We start from the raw sequence: 17674 nt of genomic DNA on the forward strand, positions 1-17674 counted from the left end.
CAAAGAAGACTCGATTCAAGGCTGTGGTGATGGGGGGGCGGGCGGGGCGTGGGGACCGGAACTCAGTGTGAACTCTGCGTGAAACAAAAGGCAGACGGAAAATGCTGGGGGACTTGAGGGAGGTTGATCCCTGGGATGTGTTGAGTACATGGAGTTATTCCCGAGTTTGTAAATGTTTTTCTCTGTGATTAAGCCACCTGTGTGTGCTAATTGGCACCCACCAATTAGCAAGTTAGGCTTCTACCTTTCCCACAGAGACTGGCAAACACAGGCGCCATCTTTCTGGCTGATTACATTTCAAAGGGACGCCTCCTAATCTTTGAGGAAGACATTCCTGGGTTGTAAACCTGGCAAGAGGCTAGGAGAAGATTTACATCTCAATGGGACAGGGAAAGAATGTACAGGGATGAGCTTTCTTAAGTAAAAGCTCTAAGGAAAAGGAGGTCAGGGCCAAGAGTCAGGAAGAGAAGCCTGGTGTGGGGTTTTGTCAAGCTGACAGGAACGTTAAGACTGTCTTCATCAGGGGTAAGTAGTATTAATACTACTACCCTATCCGGAGGTGGATTCCGTCCAATAGAGAATGAAAAGGAAAATCAATGTTAGGGATGCTGGGAAAGAAAAATCAGCCTCTTAACCTAATACTGGGAACTGGAGAGTGGGCAGTCAATGTCTAGTGACCCAGACCTGGGAGTATGGAGATGGAACGTCCAGGTGGCAGGCAGGTGGGGGGGCCACATGACCCAGACCCCCTTGGTAAATCATAGCTCAGACTCCTTTAGTAGAAACAGCGCCCTGAGGATGGCCCCAGCAGTGGAAATGGGAGAAGAAAATCAGAGGGCTGTGGAGGCCTCCTTGGGAGCTTGGTCCTTGGTCCTTTCTGAGCGAGCACTGCAGAACAGCGGACTGTGCATTTGCGATTAGCATCCTGTGTTGACTTCACCTGAGTCACACACACATCACGGTGCCCCGGGTATACAACCAAAGTAAATCACAGGCGTGTCAACAGCTGGGTTTTATGGAAGACCGGTCCCTTCCCCTTAGCCCCGGTTGTACTAGAAATTTGTCAGAAAACGTGAGCGAGGAGGTCAGGGATTTTAGAGGCACCCTGAGGGACTCTCTCTGCAAAGAGGTGACAACCAAAACCACGGGAGTGGATAAGATCTTCACGGTGTTACTGGGGATGTAGGACATCAATGCGTCTTCCTTCTTTTCAAGGGACTGAGTGTAAGGGGGGGAGAATGGAGGTCTAAGAATTCATACTCCTCTTAAAGAGAAGTGGATGGTCCCCGTGTTGCCTGCTCCAGTGAGGTCTGCGATGCTAACAACTGTAAAAGGTACGTTTGATTTGCTTATGGAACATCCAGAAGAGAAGAGTGTCCGTCAAGTGGTCTGGATGGGTGTGGGGGGCAGATGCAGGATCTAAGAGTGAGTGGTAAAAAAGCAGCCAGGAGGGTGGATGGCTTTTTCAGGAAACCTGGCTTTGCAAGAAAGTAAGCTGTAGGGCAAGAGCCAGAAAGTCACAGGATTAAGTTCTTGCAGACGTATGATATGAATGTGTCCTACTTTTTTCCCCCATTACTTTTTTCAGGTATCAGAAATGAATGAACAATCAGACAAAAGCACTTCCACTCACGAGGGACACACAGGTCAAAGTTCTCCTGAGAAAAACTGTCAGATTGGACAGAAGCAACTGGTATGGCAAATGGGTATTAGGGTTTCATGGTATTTGGAGAGGTCTCAACTTGGGGATCGCTGAGGTGAGCCTGGACTTGGGTGGAAGGTGGATCCAGTCAGGATTTCACGGGAAGGTTCTCCGCTCCTCTGTGCTGATGGGGCTTCCCCCTGCCCTTTTCACTCAGCTCCCTGCGGGGCTGGTCTCACTTCACATGCCTCCTCTCTGTCATTGACCTCCCTTGATTTATAGCCCAGTGTTCTGTGCAATAAAATCCTGCTCCCTGGAGAAGAATATTTGTGGAGAATATAGTGTTTTTATAGTGTCCAGTGTTTTTATTTTAAAAAACCTAGTCCCCCCCCCCCATTTTTAAAGATTTTACTTATTTATTTGAGAGAGAGAGTGAGAGAGTGAGCATGAGCAGGGTGGGGAGGGGCAGAGGGAGAAGCAGACTCCCTGCTGAGCAGGGGACCAGGGCCCTGAGATCATGACCTGAGCCGAAAGCAGACGCTCAACCGACTGAGCCACCCAGGCGCCCCATGATTCTAAAACTTTGCATATATTAATTCACCAAATCCTTCTCACAAGATAATCCTGTTACCCCATTTTGCAGAAAGGAGACACCGAGGCTCAGAGAAGTAGGAGCTTGGTCAAGGCATGCCACTAGTAAGTGGCAGAGCCCAGATTTGGACACAGAGAGGCTTACCCTCGTGTCTCTGTTCCTCATCGTTTGCCATGGAACTGAGAATGGTAATGGACGGTCCGAAGTTGTATTTTTTTTCACAGACATACCTAAATACATAATTGTTTCATAAGGTTAAGTTTGTAAAAAACAAACCCATACACGCACACCGAGATGAAAAATTAAAGAAATATATTTATATTATTTTAGAACAGCCTGGACGATTATTAAGATAAATAAATGGCATATAAGGCTGAGATTCTGTTACTAATCTGTTACATTGAAATCCACACTTTGAAAGTTTCCCTTTTGTTTCCAGGTAAAGTATTTCATCTGTATGTCAGCCTATGTGTTTGGGGGCCATTCAGATTATATTCTTCTAAAATCTTTCAGAAGATCATTCCCTTCCCTCATGATATATGTGCTACATTTTTGGAATAAGGTATCAGGATTTATTGAAGCATCTTTGTTGCTCTTCTCCATTAGACTGTTTCTTTTCCAATTGTTAATGTCTCCAGACAGAGTCTTTTGAAACTTTCCGCTAACACTCTAGAAAGCCATTCTAGGAAAATTTTCTTCTTCAAATCTGGCTTTTACTGAGAGTGGATCATTCAGGTGGCTGCAAAGCCCTGATGGGGTCCACACGCCCAAGGTCATGATTATTCTGAAACCTATCTCAGAACACTAAAGGCAGGGGAAGGGGGCTGTGTGCACCTTGGGTCTCACTGTGGTTTGAAACACTTCAGACATTCCACCTGAGTTCGTCCAGCCAACAACTGCAGAAGGGTTTTACTCCCTTGTTCTTGTCCTCCATAAATGCTAATTTGGACTTTCATCCCCAACAGATTTGAGAAACCAACTGGTATTTTGCAAGTATAAAAGGAATTCTGTTCCTGCTTGGTTGTTTATATATATTATATATAAACATATAACATATGTTTATATGTTATATATATTTATATATTTTATACTTAACATATAATGTTTGTATTATATATTATATTATTTAAATATTTATATATACTTATATTTATAAGTATAAATATGTATTTTTATTTTTATTTATTTATTTTAAAGTAGGCTCCACGCCCAGTGTGGAGCCCAGCATGGGGCTTGAACTCACAACGCTGAGATCAAGACCCAAGCTGAGGGGCACCTGGGTGGCGCAGTCGGTTTAGCGTCCAACTCTTGATTTTGGCTCAGGTCGTGATCTCAGTGGTGAGATTGAGTCCTGCGTGGGGCTCTGTACTCAGCGGGGAGGCTGCTTAAGACTGTCTCTCCCTCTCCCTCTGCCCCTTCCCTGCCTCTAAAATAAATAAACAAATCTTAAAAAATAAAACAACCAAAAGACCCAAGCTGAGATCAAAAGTCAGAGGCTGAACCGACTATATTTATATTTATTATATGAGATGTATACTATGGATTTCTTTATTCAGAATCACCTAACTTGAGGAAATCTACAACATCTTTTGAAACTTAATCAAATTAAGCTGTTTCTTTCTCTAGGTAAAACATCTGTACTTTCCTGACATTATGGCAAAAGTTACAGAAAGTTTATTTTGATACAACATAAAACAAAATTATCCAGTTCTTACTCTGAATACATATTATTTGTTTCATAGCAACAGATAGAGCGGCAGTTAAAATGCTTGGCGTTTCAAAATCCTGGACCACAGGTAGCGGACTTTAATCCTGAAACAAGGCAGCAGAAAAAGAAAGCTCGGATGTCAAAGATGAATGAATATTTTTCTGTAAAATACAAGTAAGATCATGATTTATTATATTTGATTTGTGGATTGTAAAATGCAGGGGTTCTCCTTGACAAAGGAAAGGTTGCCACTTTTTTATGTTTTAAAAATATCTTTTCTGAAGTACAATATCGCTCAATATGTTTGGAAGTTAGCAACTTCAAGAAATAGACAATAATCCCAAACTAGGAATCAATTTTTTAATGCTTCAGATGGTCTGAGATGCTTAGAGTAATAGCTTTAGTAAGAAAGATGATTAAAAGTAAGAAAGATGTATCATTAGAATGAGAAATAATATAACTGTGGGAATGAATTCAGGTATCAAATGTGTGCAGATGTATCATAAGTACAATGATAGCTGATGTAGGAAAGATGGGCCTTGGAGCTGACGGCCAAGAAAGAATTCCTGAGACGTCTTTGGTGCTAAAAGGTGATTTTATTAAAGCATGGGGGATGGACACGAGGGCAGAAAGAGCTACACTGGGGTCATGAATGGTTGCCCATTATATGCTTTCAAGTTGGGAGAGGGTTAGAGATAGTGTAAGTCTCTAAGGAATTTTGGAAGCAAGGTATCCAGACCTTGAGGGGGCTAGCTATTGTTGGGAAAAGGTCATTTATTACCGTCTAATAAAACCTTAGTCACGAGACCCTTCAGGTGTATATCGGTGGGCCATATGCTTGGGGGATGATTGTCAACATGAATCTTAGGGGGTAGAGATAAAGGAAGTTTCCAATGGAATTTTTATATGTGAAAGTAGACTTATGGGGTCCTGCGGGTCGGGCTAAGATTGTCTTTTGCCCTTAGTAACGTATCAACATCGAGGCAGCTGAGTCCCTAGAGGAAGGTCACTCTGCCTGGTTCAAGGACCTGTGAATGGGCTGTAGGTACTAAGGATATTTAATAATTTTTCTTTTGCCTTTGTTTCCCACATCAATTGTTAGCACATCGTAAGTATAAACAAACCATAAAGCAACCAAAAAGGCTGATGAATTTGACTACATTAAAATTAAAAATTTATACCCATTAAGAGACATCTTAAAAATAATGAAAGACAAACCACAAGATAGGAGAAACTACTTATAATTTGAAAGATCAGTATCCAAAATACATACAACCCAATAAGAAAAAGATAAACATGCAAAGAGAAAAATGAACCAATCAATGAATAGGCATTTCATAGAAGAAAAGGCTAAGTAAATGTTCAGGATACAGAATCTCATCAGTATAGCATGGGGCATCACCCCACTCCCCAGAGAGGCAGCATGTAGTCTGATGATATCAATGTTGGTGAAACTACTGGACGTGAATTGAGTGTAATATGTGTACAACCACTATTTAAAAACAGGCTGGTATGAGCTGTATACCTTATGACCTAACATCTTCACTCCTAGATATATATCCTGGAAAAACTCTTGTATATTTACAACAGGAGACACATTCAAAAGTCTCATAGCATTGTTATAATAGTAAAGAAAATAAGATAGTAATAATCAAAATGCCCATCCATAATGGAAAAGATGAGAAACTTGTATATTCTTACAGCAGAATGCATATAGAAGTGAAAATATTTGAATAACAGCTAGTACCATCATGGATGAATCACAAATCACAATGTAGGGAAATGCAATGTGCTTGGGGATTCATACACATGTAACTAAGGCAGGGAGATGAATTTTTTTTTTATGGCTAACATGGGTCTTGAACTCATGACTCTAAGCCCCAGGACCCTGAGATCAAGAGTTGCATGCTCTACCAACTGAGCCAGCCAGGGACCCTAAGGAGATGATTTTTATAACAGCAAGCTAGGTTCCTCTTGGAGGGCGGGTTTGAGGGATGCAGTGGGCGGGGCATGAAGAGGACCTCAACCCTGTTATACCTTTTATCACGTTGGGCAGTGAGAATGTGGAGGTTTGCTTTATTCTTCTTTATCTGTGCATGTATGTTTTGCACACTTTCGTGTGTACGAATAGTTTAAAATTTTATAAAAGATAGCATCAGGTGGGCAGGAAACTATAAAATTTGCCTCTTGGTGTCTGAGTTAAGGCGAGGGAATATTTGGGTTAACGCAGAGGGACAAGGACAAGATCTGATATGGGCAATCTGGTGGCTTCATGACCACCCACTCCCGTGATTTCCATCATGGATTTTAAATCTCCTGGTCTGCTGATACCTGCATTTCCTGGTGGGCATGGGAAGGAGTGGAGCCTTCCTTCCACAGATGAAATGCTTCAGATATAAATCCTCATTGGAAGGTATTCCTGCCTAAGTGAGAAAATCAGGCAGCAAGTTTCCATAATGATCCTCCGCCTTCCCTGCTTTGTTAGGAGAGGGAAGAAGAGAGAACAGCATTACTTACCCTGAACAGGAAGGAGAGCAGGTGTTGAACCTGTTTCAAGACAAAGGGTGGAGAAGTTCATAATCTCACCACACCAGCTGAGGGCCAGCCTTTTTTTTTTTCTTTTTTTTAACTTCCAGTTGTTAATAATGGATACAAGCTGTCTAGAGACACTTGGTCCTCCTCAGGCTTTCAAGCAGCTCAATTCTGAAGGGTTTATTTCAAAAGGGCCTGGATTTGAGAGGGTGGTAGAATTCCTGTGACAGCTTCTGTTTCCTGGGCACGTTGTAGGGGCTGACGGAGAAAGTGTGGGGACTCAAGTGGGGTGTAGGCTCTGGTGCGTTCCCTCTGGCACAGAACACCTTGCCTTCACTCAGAGCTTCCAAGAGAGGCCGCCATCTTGGTCACCTGCCTTCTCGCTCCACACTGGGTGACAGAATCAGAAAGGAGCTGAAGCATGGCACCTGGAGACTGTTACCAAAGGAGTTTTGTGTGTGTGTGTGGGTGGGTATATATGTGTGTTTTTCTGTTAATGATGATGGTGCAGTCATGGACAGTTCTCCTATTTATCTTGGGTCATTAAAAACCATAATCATATTCACTAGAGTGCTTTTTTGCAGAAAGAAAAAAGAGTGTAATTTATCAGGGAAAAATCCCATCAGGAATGATTATATTTTTAAAGAAAAATGGGGGGGTGGCATTTGTAGGAAGAAGCTTTTATTCAGCTCTTCTTTATAATTGACTTTGGTGGCATATCACCTTCCAGGGAAAACGAAGGGTCCTGTCAGTGATGAGCCCGGCTGTGTTGGAAATCGGCGTGGGGGGGTGCGGGGCACATGGGCTGAATTTCCTGGGGACACTGCTGCCATCTACTATTGGGAATCGTGGCTGGGGAATCCTCCGGGTGCTGGTTCCCCGGAATCAAGGGATCGGAGTTAGGGAGGTGGCTGCAGAGTGGTTCATGCTCCTTGCTGGGGAACCTGGCACTGTCTTCTGTTCTCCCGGCAGAGTTAGGAAGAAGTACGACAAGAGCGGCAGGCTGATCTTCAATGATGCTGATCTGTGTGATTGCTTGGAGAAGAACTGTCTGGGCTGCTTCTACCCTTGTCCCAAGTGCAACTCCAACAAGTGCGGGCCCGAGTGCCGCTGCAACCGACGCTGGGTGTACGATGACATTGTCACCGAATCCGGGGAGGTGGTCAGCTCGCTGCCGTATCTGGTGCCTGACTAGGGGCCATTGCACGCGGGCTGGTTTGGTTCTTCTTCCTGACACCTAAGCCAACCTCTTTCTCCGGGGTGGATTTTAGGGTGTGGGGAAGATGCTGGGAAAGTATACGGAAGACTCCTGTTCTCTGAAGCTGTTAGAACAATATAGCATGAACGTTACTCTGTCCCCTTTTTCTGTGTCTTCCCCAACGCCTTCACCTTGTACCCAGAGAAGGATGGTGGGTGATCTCAACATCGCCTCCCCAGGACACCTCCATCTCCGCTCTCAGTGAAAAATCTCTTGCCTCTTCACTGCCTGAGATCGTGTGGTTTTAAGAGTTTCAGAATTCTGCAGCTGGGAGCTTTTCTTACACAGAACGTACAATCTTAAATTTATAAGACCTACTGACCCTTACGCCAGTTCCAAGTCAGAACTGCTCTTTGAATAAAAAACACCCCCACATCTTGTGGTTTTGCACTGCATATGCAAGGTCTTATTTTTTAATTTAATGTTTTAATAACATTCTGATTAAATTTGGTCACAACTTGGCAATATTTTTATGAACAATTTGTATTTTACTTGTCAAACTGAGAAATTGGGAGTTGAATGTCCTAAAAGTTAGTGGTTTCCTTCCCCCTCCCCCCAGCTCAGGATCAGTATTTTCAGAATTTTTTTCAAAAGGAGGAAACAAGTTATTATATAAAAGTGTACTGTTGCGTGTTAGCTCAGGGAGGGTATTGATATGCAGTTGACTGGACACGTGATGTGATTTTTTTTTTCAATTCTGAAACATTTTAGGAGGGGTGCAGAAATTTGAACTAAGCCTTCTTTGGATTTGCTTTTTTTTTTTTTTTTAAGATTTTATTTTTAAGTAATCTCTAGACCCAACATGGGTCTTGAACTCATAACCCTGAGATCAAGATTTGCATGCTCCACTGACTAAGCCAGGCACCCCTCTTTTTAGTTTCAAAAGCCTTTATTTCGCACAACCCACAGGTGTCAGAGAAGGTTCCTAATAATTCTCGACTTGTTAGGTGACCATATGTTTTGGAACTAAAGTAACAAAAAGCCTAAAAGCCCTCCTATGACTACAGTTTTCCTGTATGTGTAGCAGGAGAACTTACTCTGTTTTCCACGTAATTTCCTGGGGTTCCAGATTCAGCTCACTTTTACTGAGCCTCTACTGACTTTTGTGAGCCAAACAGTCATGCTAAGTGCATCCAGTTCATTACCTTGAACCCTCCCATCCTATGAAGAAGGCATGAGATCAAGTTACCCAAGTCTGATCCTTTGAAATACTTACCAGCAATGTGCCAAGCAAAAGGAGTGGGTGCTTTTTTTTTTTTTTCGGTTTATATTTTGTTTGGGTTTGAGAATAACTATTGTTTTGTACATGGCTGACCAAATGAATTGTTTTCTTACTTATTTTTAGAATCATATAATTTTTACACTTGAAAAGGGATCTTGCCTGTTGTCTAGCTAGTGAATTAGTCAACAAATAATATCTGGGAGGTTCTTAGGTGCCAGGCACCAGGCAAGGCACAGGGGACCCAATTGTGAGCATAGCCCAGCTGGTTCCTGTCTTCAAGGAGATTATAGACTAAAACCCTTCTTGTTGTTCTATTTTTACAACTGAGGACTTAGCCCCAGTAAGATAAAGTGACTCAATTAAGGACACACAGAAGAGCCTTAGTGTTTTGAACCCCATGACTAGGTCAGTGTTCTTTCCCTGACACCAAGTATTTCCCGAATTTGCCTGATTGCAAAGCTTCTTCAACTGCTTTTAATAACACACATTGCTGAGCCCCATCCCAAACCTCAGGAATCAGAACGAGGGATGAGGCCTGGAAATTCTCACTTGTCATCCAACACCCCAGGTCAGTCTCATGTTCAGCTAAGTTTGAGAAACACTCCCTTATTACTAGCTGTCCTATTTTCATATTTAAAAAAATAATCTTAGGCAAATTAACCTTCAAGTATCTTTCCCTTTTGTTTCTTCTCATCTTTTAGTCTTAAACGTTAGTTGAGATCATCTGATTTAAAACGGACTGGTTTAAAAAGTGTGTTGGCAGATTATGTTGGTAAGTTTTCCAAGTAAAGCAAAAAATGAAGTAAAAAACTGTATGATTATGAAGCAGACACCTCATACTGCTTTTATGGAACCCTAGCAAAACATTTGATGGAGTGCTTTTTTAGAAATCACATTATTTCATCTGGTTCTAAAGCCCTTTCTATGCATTTTTAAAAAGGCTCCCACACTAAATGATCCGTGCACAAATAAATTCATGTGAATTGTCAGAAACTTATCTTGCAAGTGTCTAATTTTGTCACAAAATGAACAAAGCTCTTCAGTGGTTTGAACGAAATTCAGATTAGCAAGGAATATAGCTGTACTGTCTGGTGACATTAACCAAGGAAACTGTCTTGTCAGTAGAACAGGATATTCCTTTCTCTGCTTGGCTCTCTTTCACATCCTGGTGGTGTGTCTTCATGAATATGTATAGAAATTGTAGATATCACCATGTTGTTTTGTAATGCCTTGGAAACCGAAACATTTATTTGAGCCAGCCTGCAGTGTTTGGCCAGCTAGGATATTTGCTGTGCGTCCAGGGGGTGCCTTTCGCATGGACGACCCTGCCAACAGCACCCCCTACAGTTGTTCAGCAAAGCGGCCCTGCAAGCAGGTGTCATTTGATGTGTGGATTTCTTGATTGCTTAGGATTTATTGATAGTATGTGGTAGGCATTGAATGCTTTAGATCACCTCATATTCTTGTATAAAATAATGGAAAGAAAATCCTCATTTTTTTTTTTTTAGATTTTATTTACTGGAGAGAGAGAGAGGGAGAGAGAGCATGAGTGGGAGGGGCGGGGGGCAGAGGGAGAGGGAGAAGCAGGCTCCCCTCTGAGCAAGGCGCTTGACATGGGGCTTGATCCCAGGATCCCAGGAGCCCGGGATCATGACCTGAGCTGAAGGTAGACACTTAACCAACTGAGTCACCCAGGTGCCCCAGAAAATCCTTGTATCTTATTTCTTTTCCTTCCTTCTCCATGGTGTCGACAACAGCAGAAGTGAGTTTTCAGGTTATTCAGGATTGAATGGTCCAAGCAGTTTTATACTGTGTTTCTTTCTCAGAATTTTTATTTTAATCCTGTATTTGGTATGTTCATATTCTTCTTCTCAGATTGCCTAAAATTCTTCCTTTTTCCATAGTACTGTTCTTCATTCTGTAGAAAGGAAATGACATCATCACTAGTCATGGCTAAGAAGCAGTTGATTTTTGTTTATGGTTTGTAGTTTTAGCAGATATCCCCCCTCACCTTGTGTGTTCTTACATTGGCCAATGTTTAGGGAATATACCAGAGATCAGGGACTGAGTTTAATTGTTTTTTCTTCAATAGTGTTTTCGATAGTCCTTCATGCTTAAAAGATCCACTACTTAGTGATCCCTCATTCATTGATTTATTCCTTCATTCATTTACCAAGCACCTCTTACTTGCTGGACACTTTATTAGGCACCAGGGATACAGTGGGTAAGAAAGAAAGAAAAACTCCTAGGCTATATAAAGTAAAAAGAAAACCCATGCCCCTTCCCAGTGTAGCCTTCCTCCTGTCTGAGGTCCTTATCCATCTGCCGGCCTCTCTCCACCTTTCAGAGTCCTCTTAATGTTTATTTATAACATCCATCCTTCTTATCTGTACTTACTGAGAGGAATAGAAAAGGTACATCTACCCCATCTTTCTGGAAATGGAAGTCCCTTGTTTGGGTTTTGATATCCAGGTAATGCTAGCTTCATAAAAGGATAGCAACTACTTTCTCTTTTTTCTTCTCTGGCTTTGTTTCACATGACATTCTTCTTCCTTAAATATTTGTTGGAAATTGCCAGTAAAGCCGTTTGGGCCTGAAGTGTTTGTTTGGGGGTTTTTAATCCATTTTAATTAAATTCTCAAATTTGTGAACATTAAGTCACACAAAATAAACTGTTCTCATTTTTATGTAGAAAATATCTTCCCCCAATTTTAACTGTAAACCACTAAAAGGGTAATGCAAACCAGTATCCTTTCAATAAATTCCTTTCCCCTCTTAGATTGGGCCAAGAAAGGGAACATCCTGACTAATGCAGGTACCACCCAGAAAATGGAGAGACATTTATACTTGCAGCAAATGCCTTTTCAATGAACTTTCATGAGAAACCTGTTCCTTTTCTTTCCTAAGGTATCCCTGAGGCCTGATTTCAGAGGTCTGTGTCAGAGGCTCTCTGGCTTCTCAACACACCTGTTTCCAGTATGAACCAGGATGCTCCCAGCAGTGACAAGTGAAAAAGTGTTGTTATACAATTCAGAATGTATCAACTGAAATAGAATACAAATTAGCTACTTTTCAGGAGTTATTGCAAGCCAGTCCCAGAGAGGGAAGAGAGGAAGAGAGAGGAAGGGAGGGTGGGGGATGCTTCTTTTCAGAACTACTTGAGATTCAGAATCTCTTTCTAGCTTTAAAATTTTCCATACAGCATGTGGCAGCACAGTAGCATTAAGTTATATGATTTCTATGATTTTTGCATATATTTTGGCAAGATGAGGTTCATTTGCATTTTGCAGTTTTTAACAACCCATTTTCCTAAAAGGTTTGTGAAGAATAAAAAGTTACATGCGTGGTTTTGGCTCCCTCTGCTGGCCATTCTTGGGTACTTTAAGTTTTACCCAGAGAACCAAACCAACATTCCATTCCTGAAATAGATTTGGGTTTTTTCCCCTCAAAGTTGAACTCAACATTTCCAAATCTATGACAGACCTTTAGGTTTGGTAAATATATTTTTATTTTGACTTTTTTTTTTGCTTCAGAACTATACCTGAAAATGATCCATTTAGCAGAAAAATAGTTTAGAAAATATTTCAGATAAAAAGTGTAACTCCCACTATGTCTCTTTCTCAAGCTGTCTGTGGTGAAGATACCCAGTTAGTTATATGGACTGATATGGGGTCTTTTTTTTTTTAAGTTTCTTTGTTGGTTTTTCACGATCAGCCTATAAACATGCTCACGACGGCTAGGATTTTGCAACTACGAAGAACTCTGGCTAATTGAAGCAAAAAAAAAGGGCCCATCACATGTAAGGAAATGCACGAGAGCTGGCCTCGGGAAGAGCAGGTGGCAGGGCAGCTTTATTGGGCTGGGTAACCTTGCATTATAGACCGTGACCTCCAAGACCACTTGTCAGGTGCTCAGCTGAGCTGAGGGAGAAATGGGTTGTTAGGTGTCTGATTAAAGCTACTTGATAGGAGTGGAAGGGTACTGGCTACTGAGTCAGAGTGGGGAAAAGTGTCTCTCAGATTGCCTCCTCCCCCGCCTCCCCCCCCCATAAGGAGCCCTCAGCAGAAGTGCCTGAAGAAGACCTGTGCCCAAAGCCTCAGATAAAGACGCCAAGGAATGAAGGCACCTGGCAAGAAATGCAGATGTGCCAAGAGCATAAGCCAAAGGGGCTTAGTGCTTGACTGCAACTCATTGCACGAGCTGTGTGCACCCCACTGGCATGGGGCGGGCAACTTTCCTCCTGAGACGTGCCAGGGAAGGTTTCTGGAAGGTCAGGCTGAAAAATCACACAGAGGTTTTTAACCCGGAGCCGGACTCCTCATCATTGTTGGGGTGAATCAACTCTAACCATTTTTGTCCTGGTATCAATCACTCACGTTTTAAAGACCCCAGGGACAGTGTTGAATGGTCCTAAGGTGGGTCAGAACCTCCCCTCTCCCCTGCCTCAGACTCTCAGTCCTGACAAGACAGCATGGAGTGGGAGAAGAGGAATATTCAAATAAAATCAGGTGCTGTTGCAAAACCGAGTGGAAGAGAAGCTAGGCAGGTCAGCTCCACACTCATGCACTACCATGCTCTGATGTCTCCATTCTCAGAAAAAAACAAGCAGAACAAATTGTAGAAAAGGTCTCTCTTTGGGTGGATGTCTATTGCTGACCTCTCCCATTATCTGAACAGTCAGGCTTCTAGAAATAATACTCAGCACTCAGTGTATCCATTTCTTCTTTAATTTTTTTTATTTTTAAAAATTTTTTAAAGTAAACTCTACCCCCAACACGGGGCTTGAACTCACAGCTCTGAGATCAAAAGTTACATGCTCTACCAACTGAGCCAGCCAGACGCCCCTCGGTGTATCCATGTCTGTCACATATTCATTTGTCAACTCACTGTGTTTGGCATTGGCTCCCCCCACCGCCATGCACCGCAGACTTCCCTTGCCAAGATTCCCAAGGACCCCACTGTGGTTAAAGCCCGAGGACATTTTCTTTAAAAAAAAAAAAAAAAGATTGATTTATTTATTAGAGAGAGAGAGCATGAGCAGGGGGAGGGACACAAGGAGAGGGAGAGAATCCCAAGCAGACCGCCCTCTGAGCATGGCGCCTGATGCAGGGCTGATCCCACGACTCTGAGATCACGATCCGGAGATCCTGACCCGAGCCAAAACCAAGAGTCAGATGCTCAATTGACTGAGCCACCCAGGCGCCCCAAGCCTGAGGACCTTTATATCATCATTTTGCTTGACCTCCTCTTGGTATTTTGATGCTGCTGGCCACACTCTGTCTGGCGAGAGCCCTCTTGAAGGTCAGGCTCCTTGCTACCTTCAGCATTTATGGAACTGTCAGCAGGACAGTGGTTAAGAGCCGGGTCTGGAGTTAGCACTTGGCGTTCAGGTCCTGGCTCTACCCACCACCACTGAGTGACCGCGGGAAAGTCATGCAAATTCTCTTTGTGAGTTTCCTCACCTATGCAAATGGACCTGCCTACAGGACTGTTGTGAGGCCCAATGAAATAATGCTCGAAAAGCGCTTACCACCGTGCTGAGCACACAGTAAACATAGCTTGATAAAGGGTGAGTATCACCGTGGACGCAGAGTATCCATGTTCACATCAATCATGGCACTCTTTTCTACTTTGTATTGTGACCCATGTTCACATCAATCATGGCACTCTTTTCTACTTTGTATTGTCTTTTTAATTTTTTATTGTTATTTTTTTTTATATATAAAGTTCACCTGAGTTTGTAAGTTCTTCATGGGGAACGACTATGTTTTTTAAATACCAGATCTTGGATTACTATGGCATATTTGTTACAATTAATAAACCAATACTGATACATTACTATTAACTCAAATTCATACTCTATTCGGACGTATTAACTTTTACCTAATGTCCTTTTTCCGTTTGAGAGCATATCACAAGGGAGAAATGACTCCAGTCTAGACACAGAGCTGAGAATGGGCTGGCGTGTTGTTGGAACAACGAGGAAATTGGGTGAAGTGTCAAACAGATCCTACGAGTTACCCGGGGTTCTAATGAGACCAGTTAGGACCTCTCTGGATATTTTTGACTTATTAGAAGAATCACATTATCGGGCGCCTGGGTGGCTCAGTTGGTTAAGCAACTGCCTTCGGCTCAGGTCATGATCCTGGAGTCCCTGGATCGAGTCCCGCATCAGGCTCCCTGCTCGGCAGGGAGTCTGCTTCTCCCTCTGACCCTCCCCCTTCTCATGTGCTCTCTCTATTTCTCTCTCTCTCAAATAAATAAGTAAAATCTTTAAAAAAAAAAAAAAAAAGAAGAATCACATTATCTTCAGTAATGCTATACTGACTGTGAAAGAAAGTAACCGTGCCCCTCTTGTCAATTCACTAATCTAAACAAACATTAAAGGGAAAACCTCGGGCGCCTGGGTGGCTCAGTTGGTTAAGTGACTGCCTTCGGCTCAGGTCATGATCCTGGAGTCCCAGGATCGAGTCCCGCATTGGGCTCCCTGCTCGGCGGGGAGTCTGCTTCTCCCTCTGTCCCTCCCCCCTCTCATGCTCTCTCTATCTCATTCTCTCTCAAATGAATAAATAAAATCTTAAAAAAAAAAAAGGGAAAACCTCTTCAAATCCTGTGTAAACAAAAGATGGGCAGTTCTGCTGAAGAGACAAATGATCACATTCTTTCCAAATGCAGTATTATTAATAATTTACTTTGAACCTTTCTTTAACACTAAAAAGACCTTAAGTGAATTCTGATGATGATTAATGAATTATTATTATTTACAAATTACCATGAGAAACGATGTTAATATTTGGGTCACTTAAAGTAATGTTATTGATATATAATTTCTTTTAGCACCTAATGTAAAAAAAATCTGGGCACATAAGTAATTCACTTTGTTTTCATTATGTTTTGAATGACGACTTTACTCTTTCTGTACAAACAATACATTCCCATTAGTGGAAATTCCAGCAAGACACAGAAGTACAAAGTAGATGGTGAAAAATTATAGAAAAATCTTACCAACCAGGAGCTATGAACATCTGCTAAACTGAATTCCAGTTTTCTCTGTATGTATACTTATGTCTAGGTCTCGATCTGTATGTGATATATGCAATCTACCTATAGACATATAGAAATGATTTTAGTAAAGTGGATAAGAGAAGGAAAAGAAACCAAAGAAATTATTTTAGATTGTTGTTTCTTTAACAAAGGCATGTGTGTTCCTAAAATACTCCTCTGAAGCAGGGGTCTCAAACTGAAGTGCCTTCAGGAGTAGAATATGATTCATGAAGCAAGCTGTAAATATCAAGTCACTTTGTATTGTTCTCAAAATAAAAATCTCTCTGATTACATTGCCTCTGTCATTACCGAGTAGATCAAACAAAATGAGCAAAATATTTCCACAGGAATATTGATGGACCATATCCAGACCACAGCTCTCCAGATTGTTACCCTCACAAAGATTAAGAAAAGATTAAGAAGTTATAGTCAATTTATTGCTTAAGTGATGTATTTCATTTAAGACAGTGTGAAAAATTTAGAAATTAGTACTCTTAAAACTTGATTGCACCTATTTTGTCCATTCTGAAACTAGTTCTCTTAGCAATACATTAATTTTATACTACCAAACATTAAAATACTTATATTTAATTTCATCAACCTAATTTCCATTTTAACAAAACCTTGGTTCTACATGGATTTAATGTTCACTAAATGCCGAAGCACCCCAATTCCTGACTTCTTTATTTTCATTAATCTCTTGGTTGACTTGTTTTCAGTTATCAGTTTTCCCAAAAGGAACTCATAAAAACTATGAATGCAATCCTGGTTGAGAATATGTAACTTTTGCTTAATAATTGAACAGCATCTTGGCTCAACATAAGCATTTTTTTTTCCCTCAAAACTTTGTAGACATTGCTATGGAGAAATCTGAAATTTGTGGGTTCTTTTTCCTCTTACTTTTTTCATTTGGATGCCCAAAGAATTTTCTCTTTATCCTTGGAGTTTGATAACTTTACCAAAATATGTCCCAGGATCATCATTTTGTATCAGGTTCTTCGGAACACAATATGCTCTTCCATCAAGCTACACATACAGTTTTTCCAGTCTTATGGAGAAATGTCTTCTGGCATATATTTGTTGTGATTATCCCATAGAAATGAAGTGGACTCGCCACCCCCAACTGGAACAGGTTTGGTGTGGAGACTGATGAAGGTACACACACACTGAGAAGGTATGAAAAGTTTTATTACTCAAATAGTGAGGCTTTCTGGGAGGAGTCTCCCAAGGAGGTCCATAAATGGCTTGGGAGAAGGGAGAAGGGCTCTTGGCATGAGGTTGCATGGTGTTCAGCGAGTGGGGCCAGCAAGAAGATTATCCCATGCTGACCAGCAGTTTGTGTGTTTTGAACTTCTTGCCAGTGCTAAAGGAGGGAGCCCCAAGTTTCCTGATTAGTCTGCCTGGGTATGGGGCAGCACGGGGGAGGGGGTGATGGGGTATTGAAGGCTGTGAGCCCTCAAACATCAAAAATGGAGTCAGACTCCTTACTACAATATTTGAATGTATTTTTGTGTCTATTTGTTGGGTTCTCTGCCTTGGGGACATAGTTATCTTTGGGTTGGCCTTTCTGTGTTCTTGGTATCTACTTTGTGTTTGTCTCTTTCCTTTGCTATGAATAGTCCCTTCCTTTCTATTAAAAATTCAATTTGCACTTGTGTTTAGTCTGTTTCTCTCCG

The 17674-nt window shown here is 41.7% G+C and overlaps 1 protein-coding gene across 1 annotated transcript; it reads left to right on the forward strand.

The window, feature by feature from the left end:
- The first annotated feature begins 1597 nt into the window (after positions 1-1597).
- Positions 1598-7719, forward strand: ARL14EPL (ADP ribosylation factor like GTPase 14 effector protein like). The gene is made up of 3 exons (XM_021702061.1): positions 1598-1693; positions 3977-4116; positions 7447-7719. The coding sequence occupies exons 1-3, from the start codon at positions 1598-1600 to the stop codon at positions 7667-7669; spliced, it is 459 nt and encodes a 152-aa protein (XP_021557736.1). The 3' UTR covers positions 7670-7719.
- The last annotated feature ends 9955 nt before the right edge of the window (positions 7720-17674 follow it).

The sequence above is a fragment of the Neomonachus schauinslandi genome, chromosome 7, assembly GCF_002201575.2.
Source record: "Neomonachus schauinslandi chromosome 7, ASM220157v2, whole genome shotgun sequence".
In the NCBI taxonomy this organism is placed as follows: Eukaryota; Metazoa; Chordata; class Mammalia; order Carnivora; family Phocidae; genus Neomonachus; species Neomonachus schauinslandi.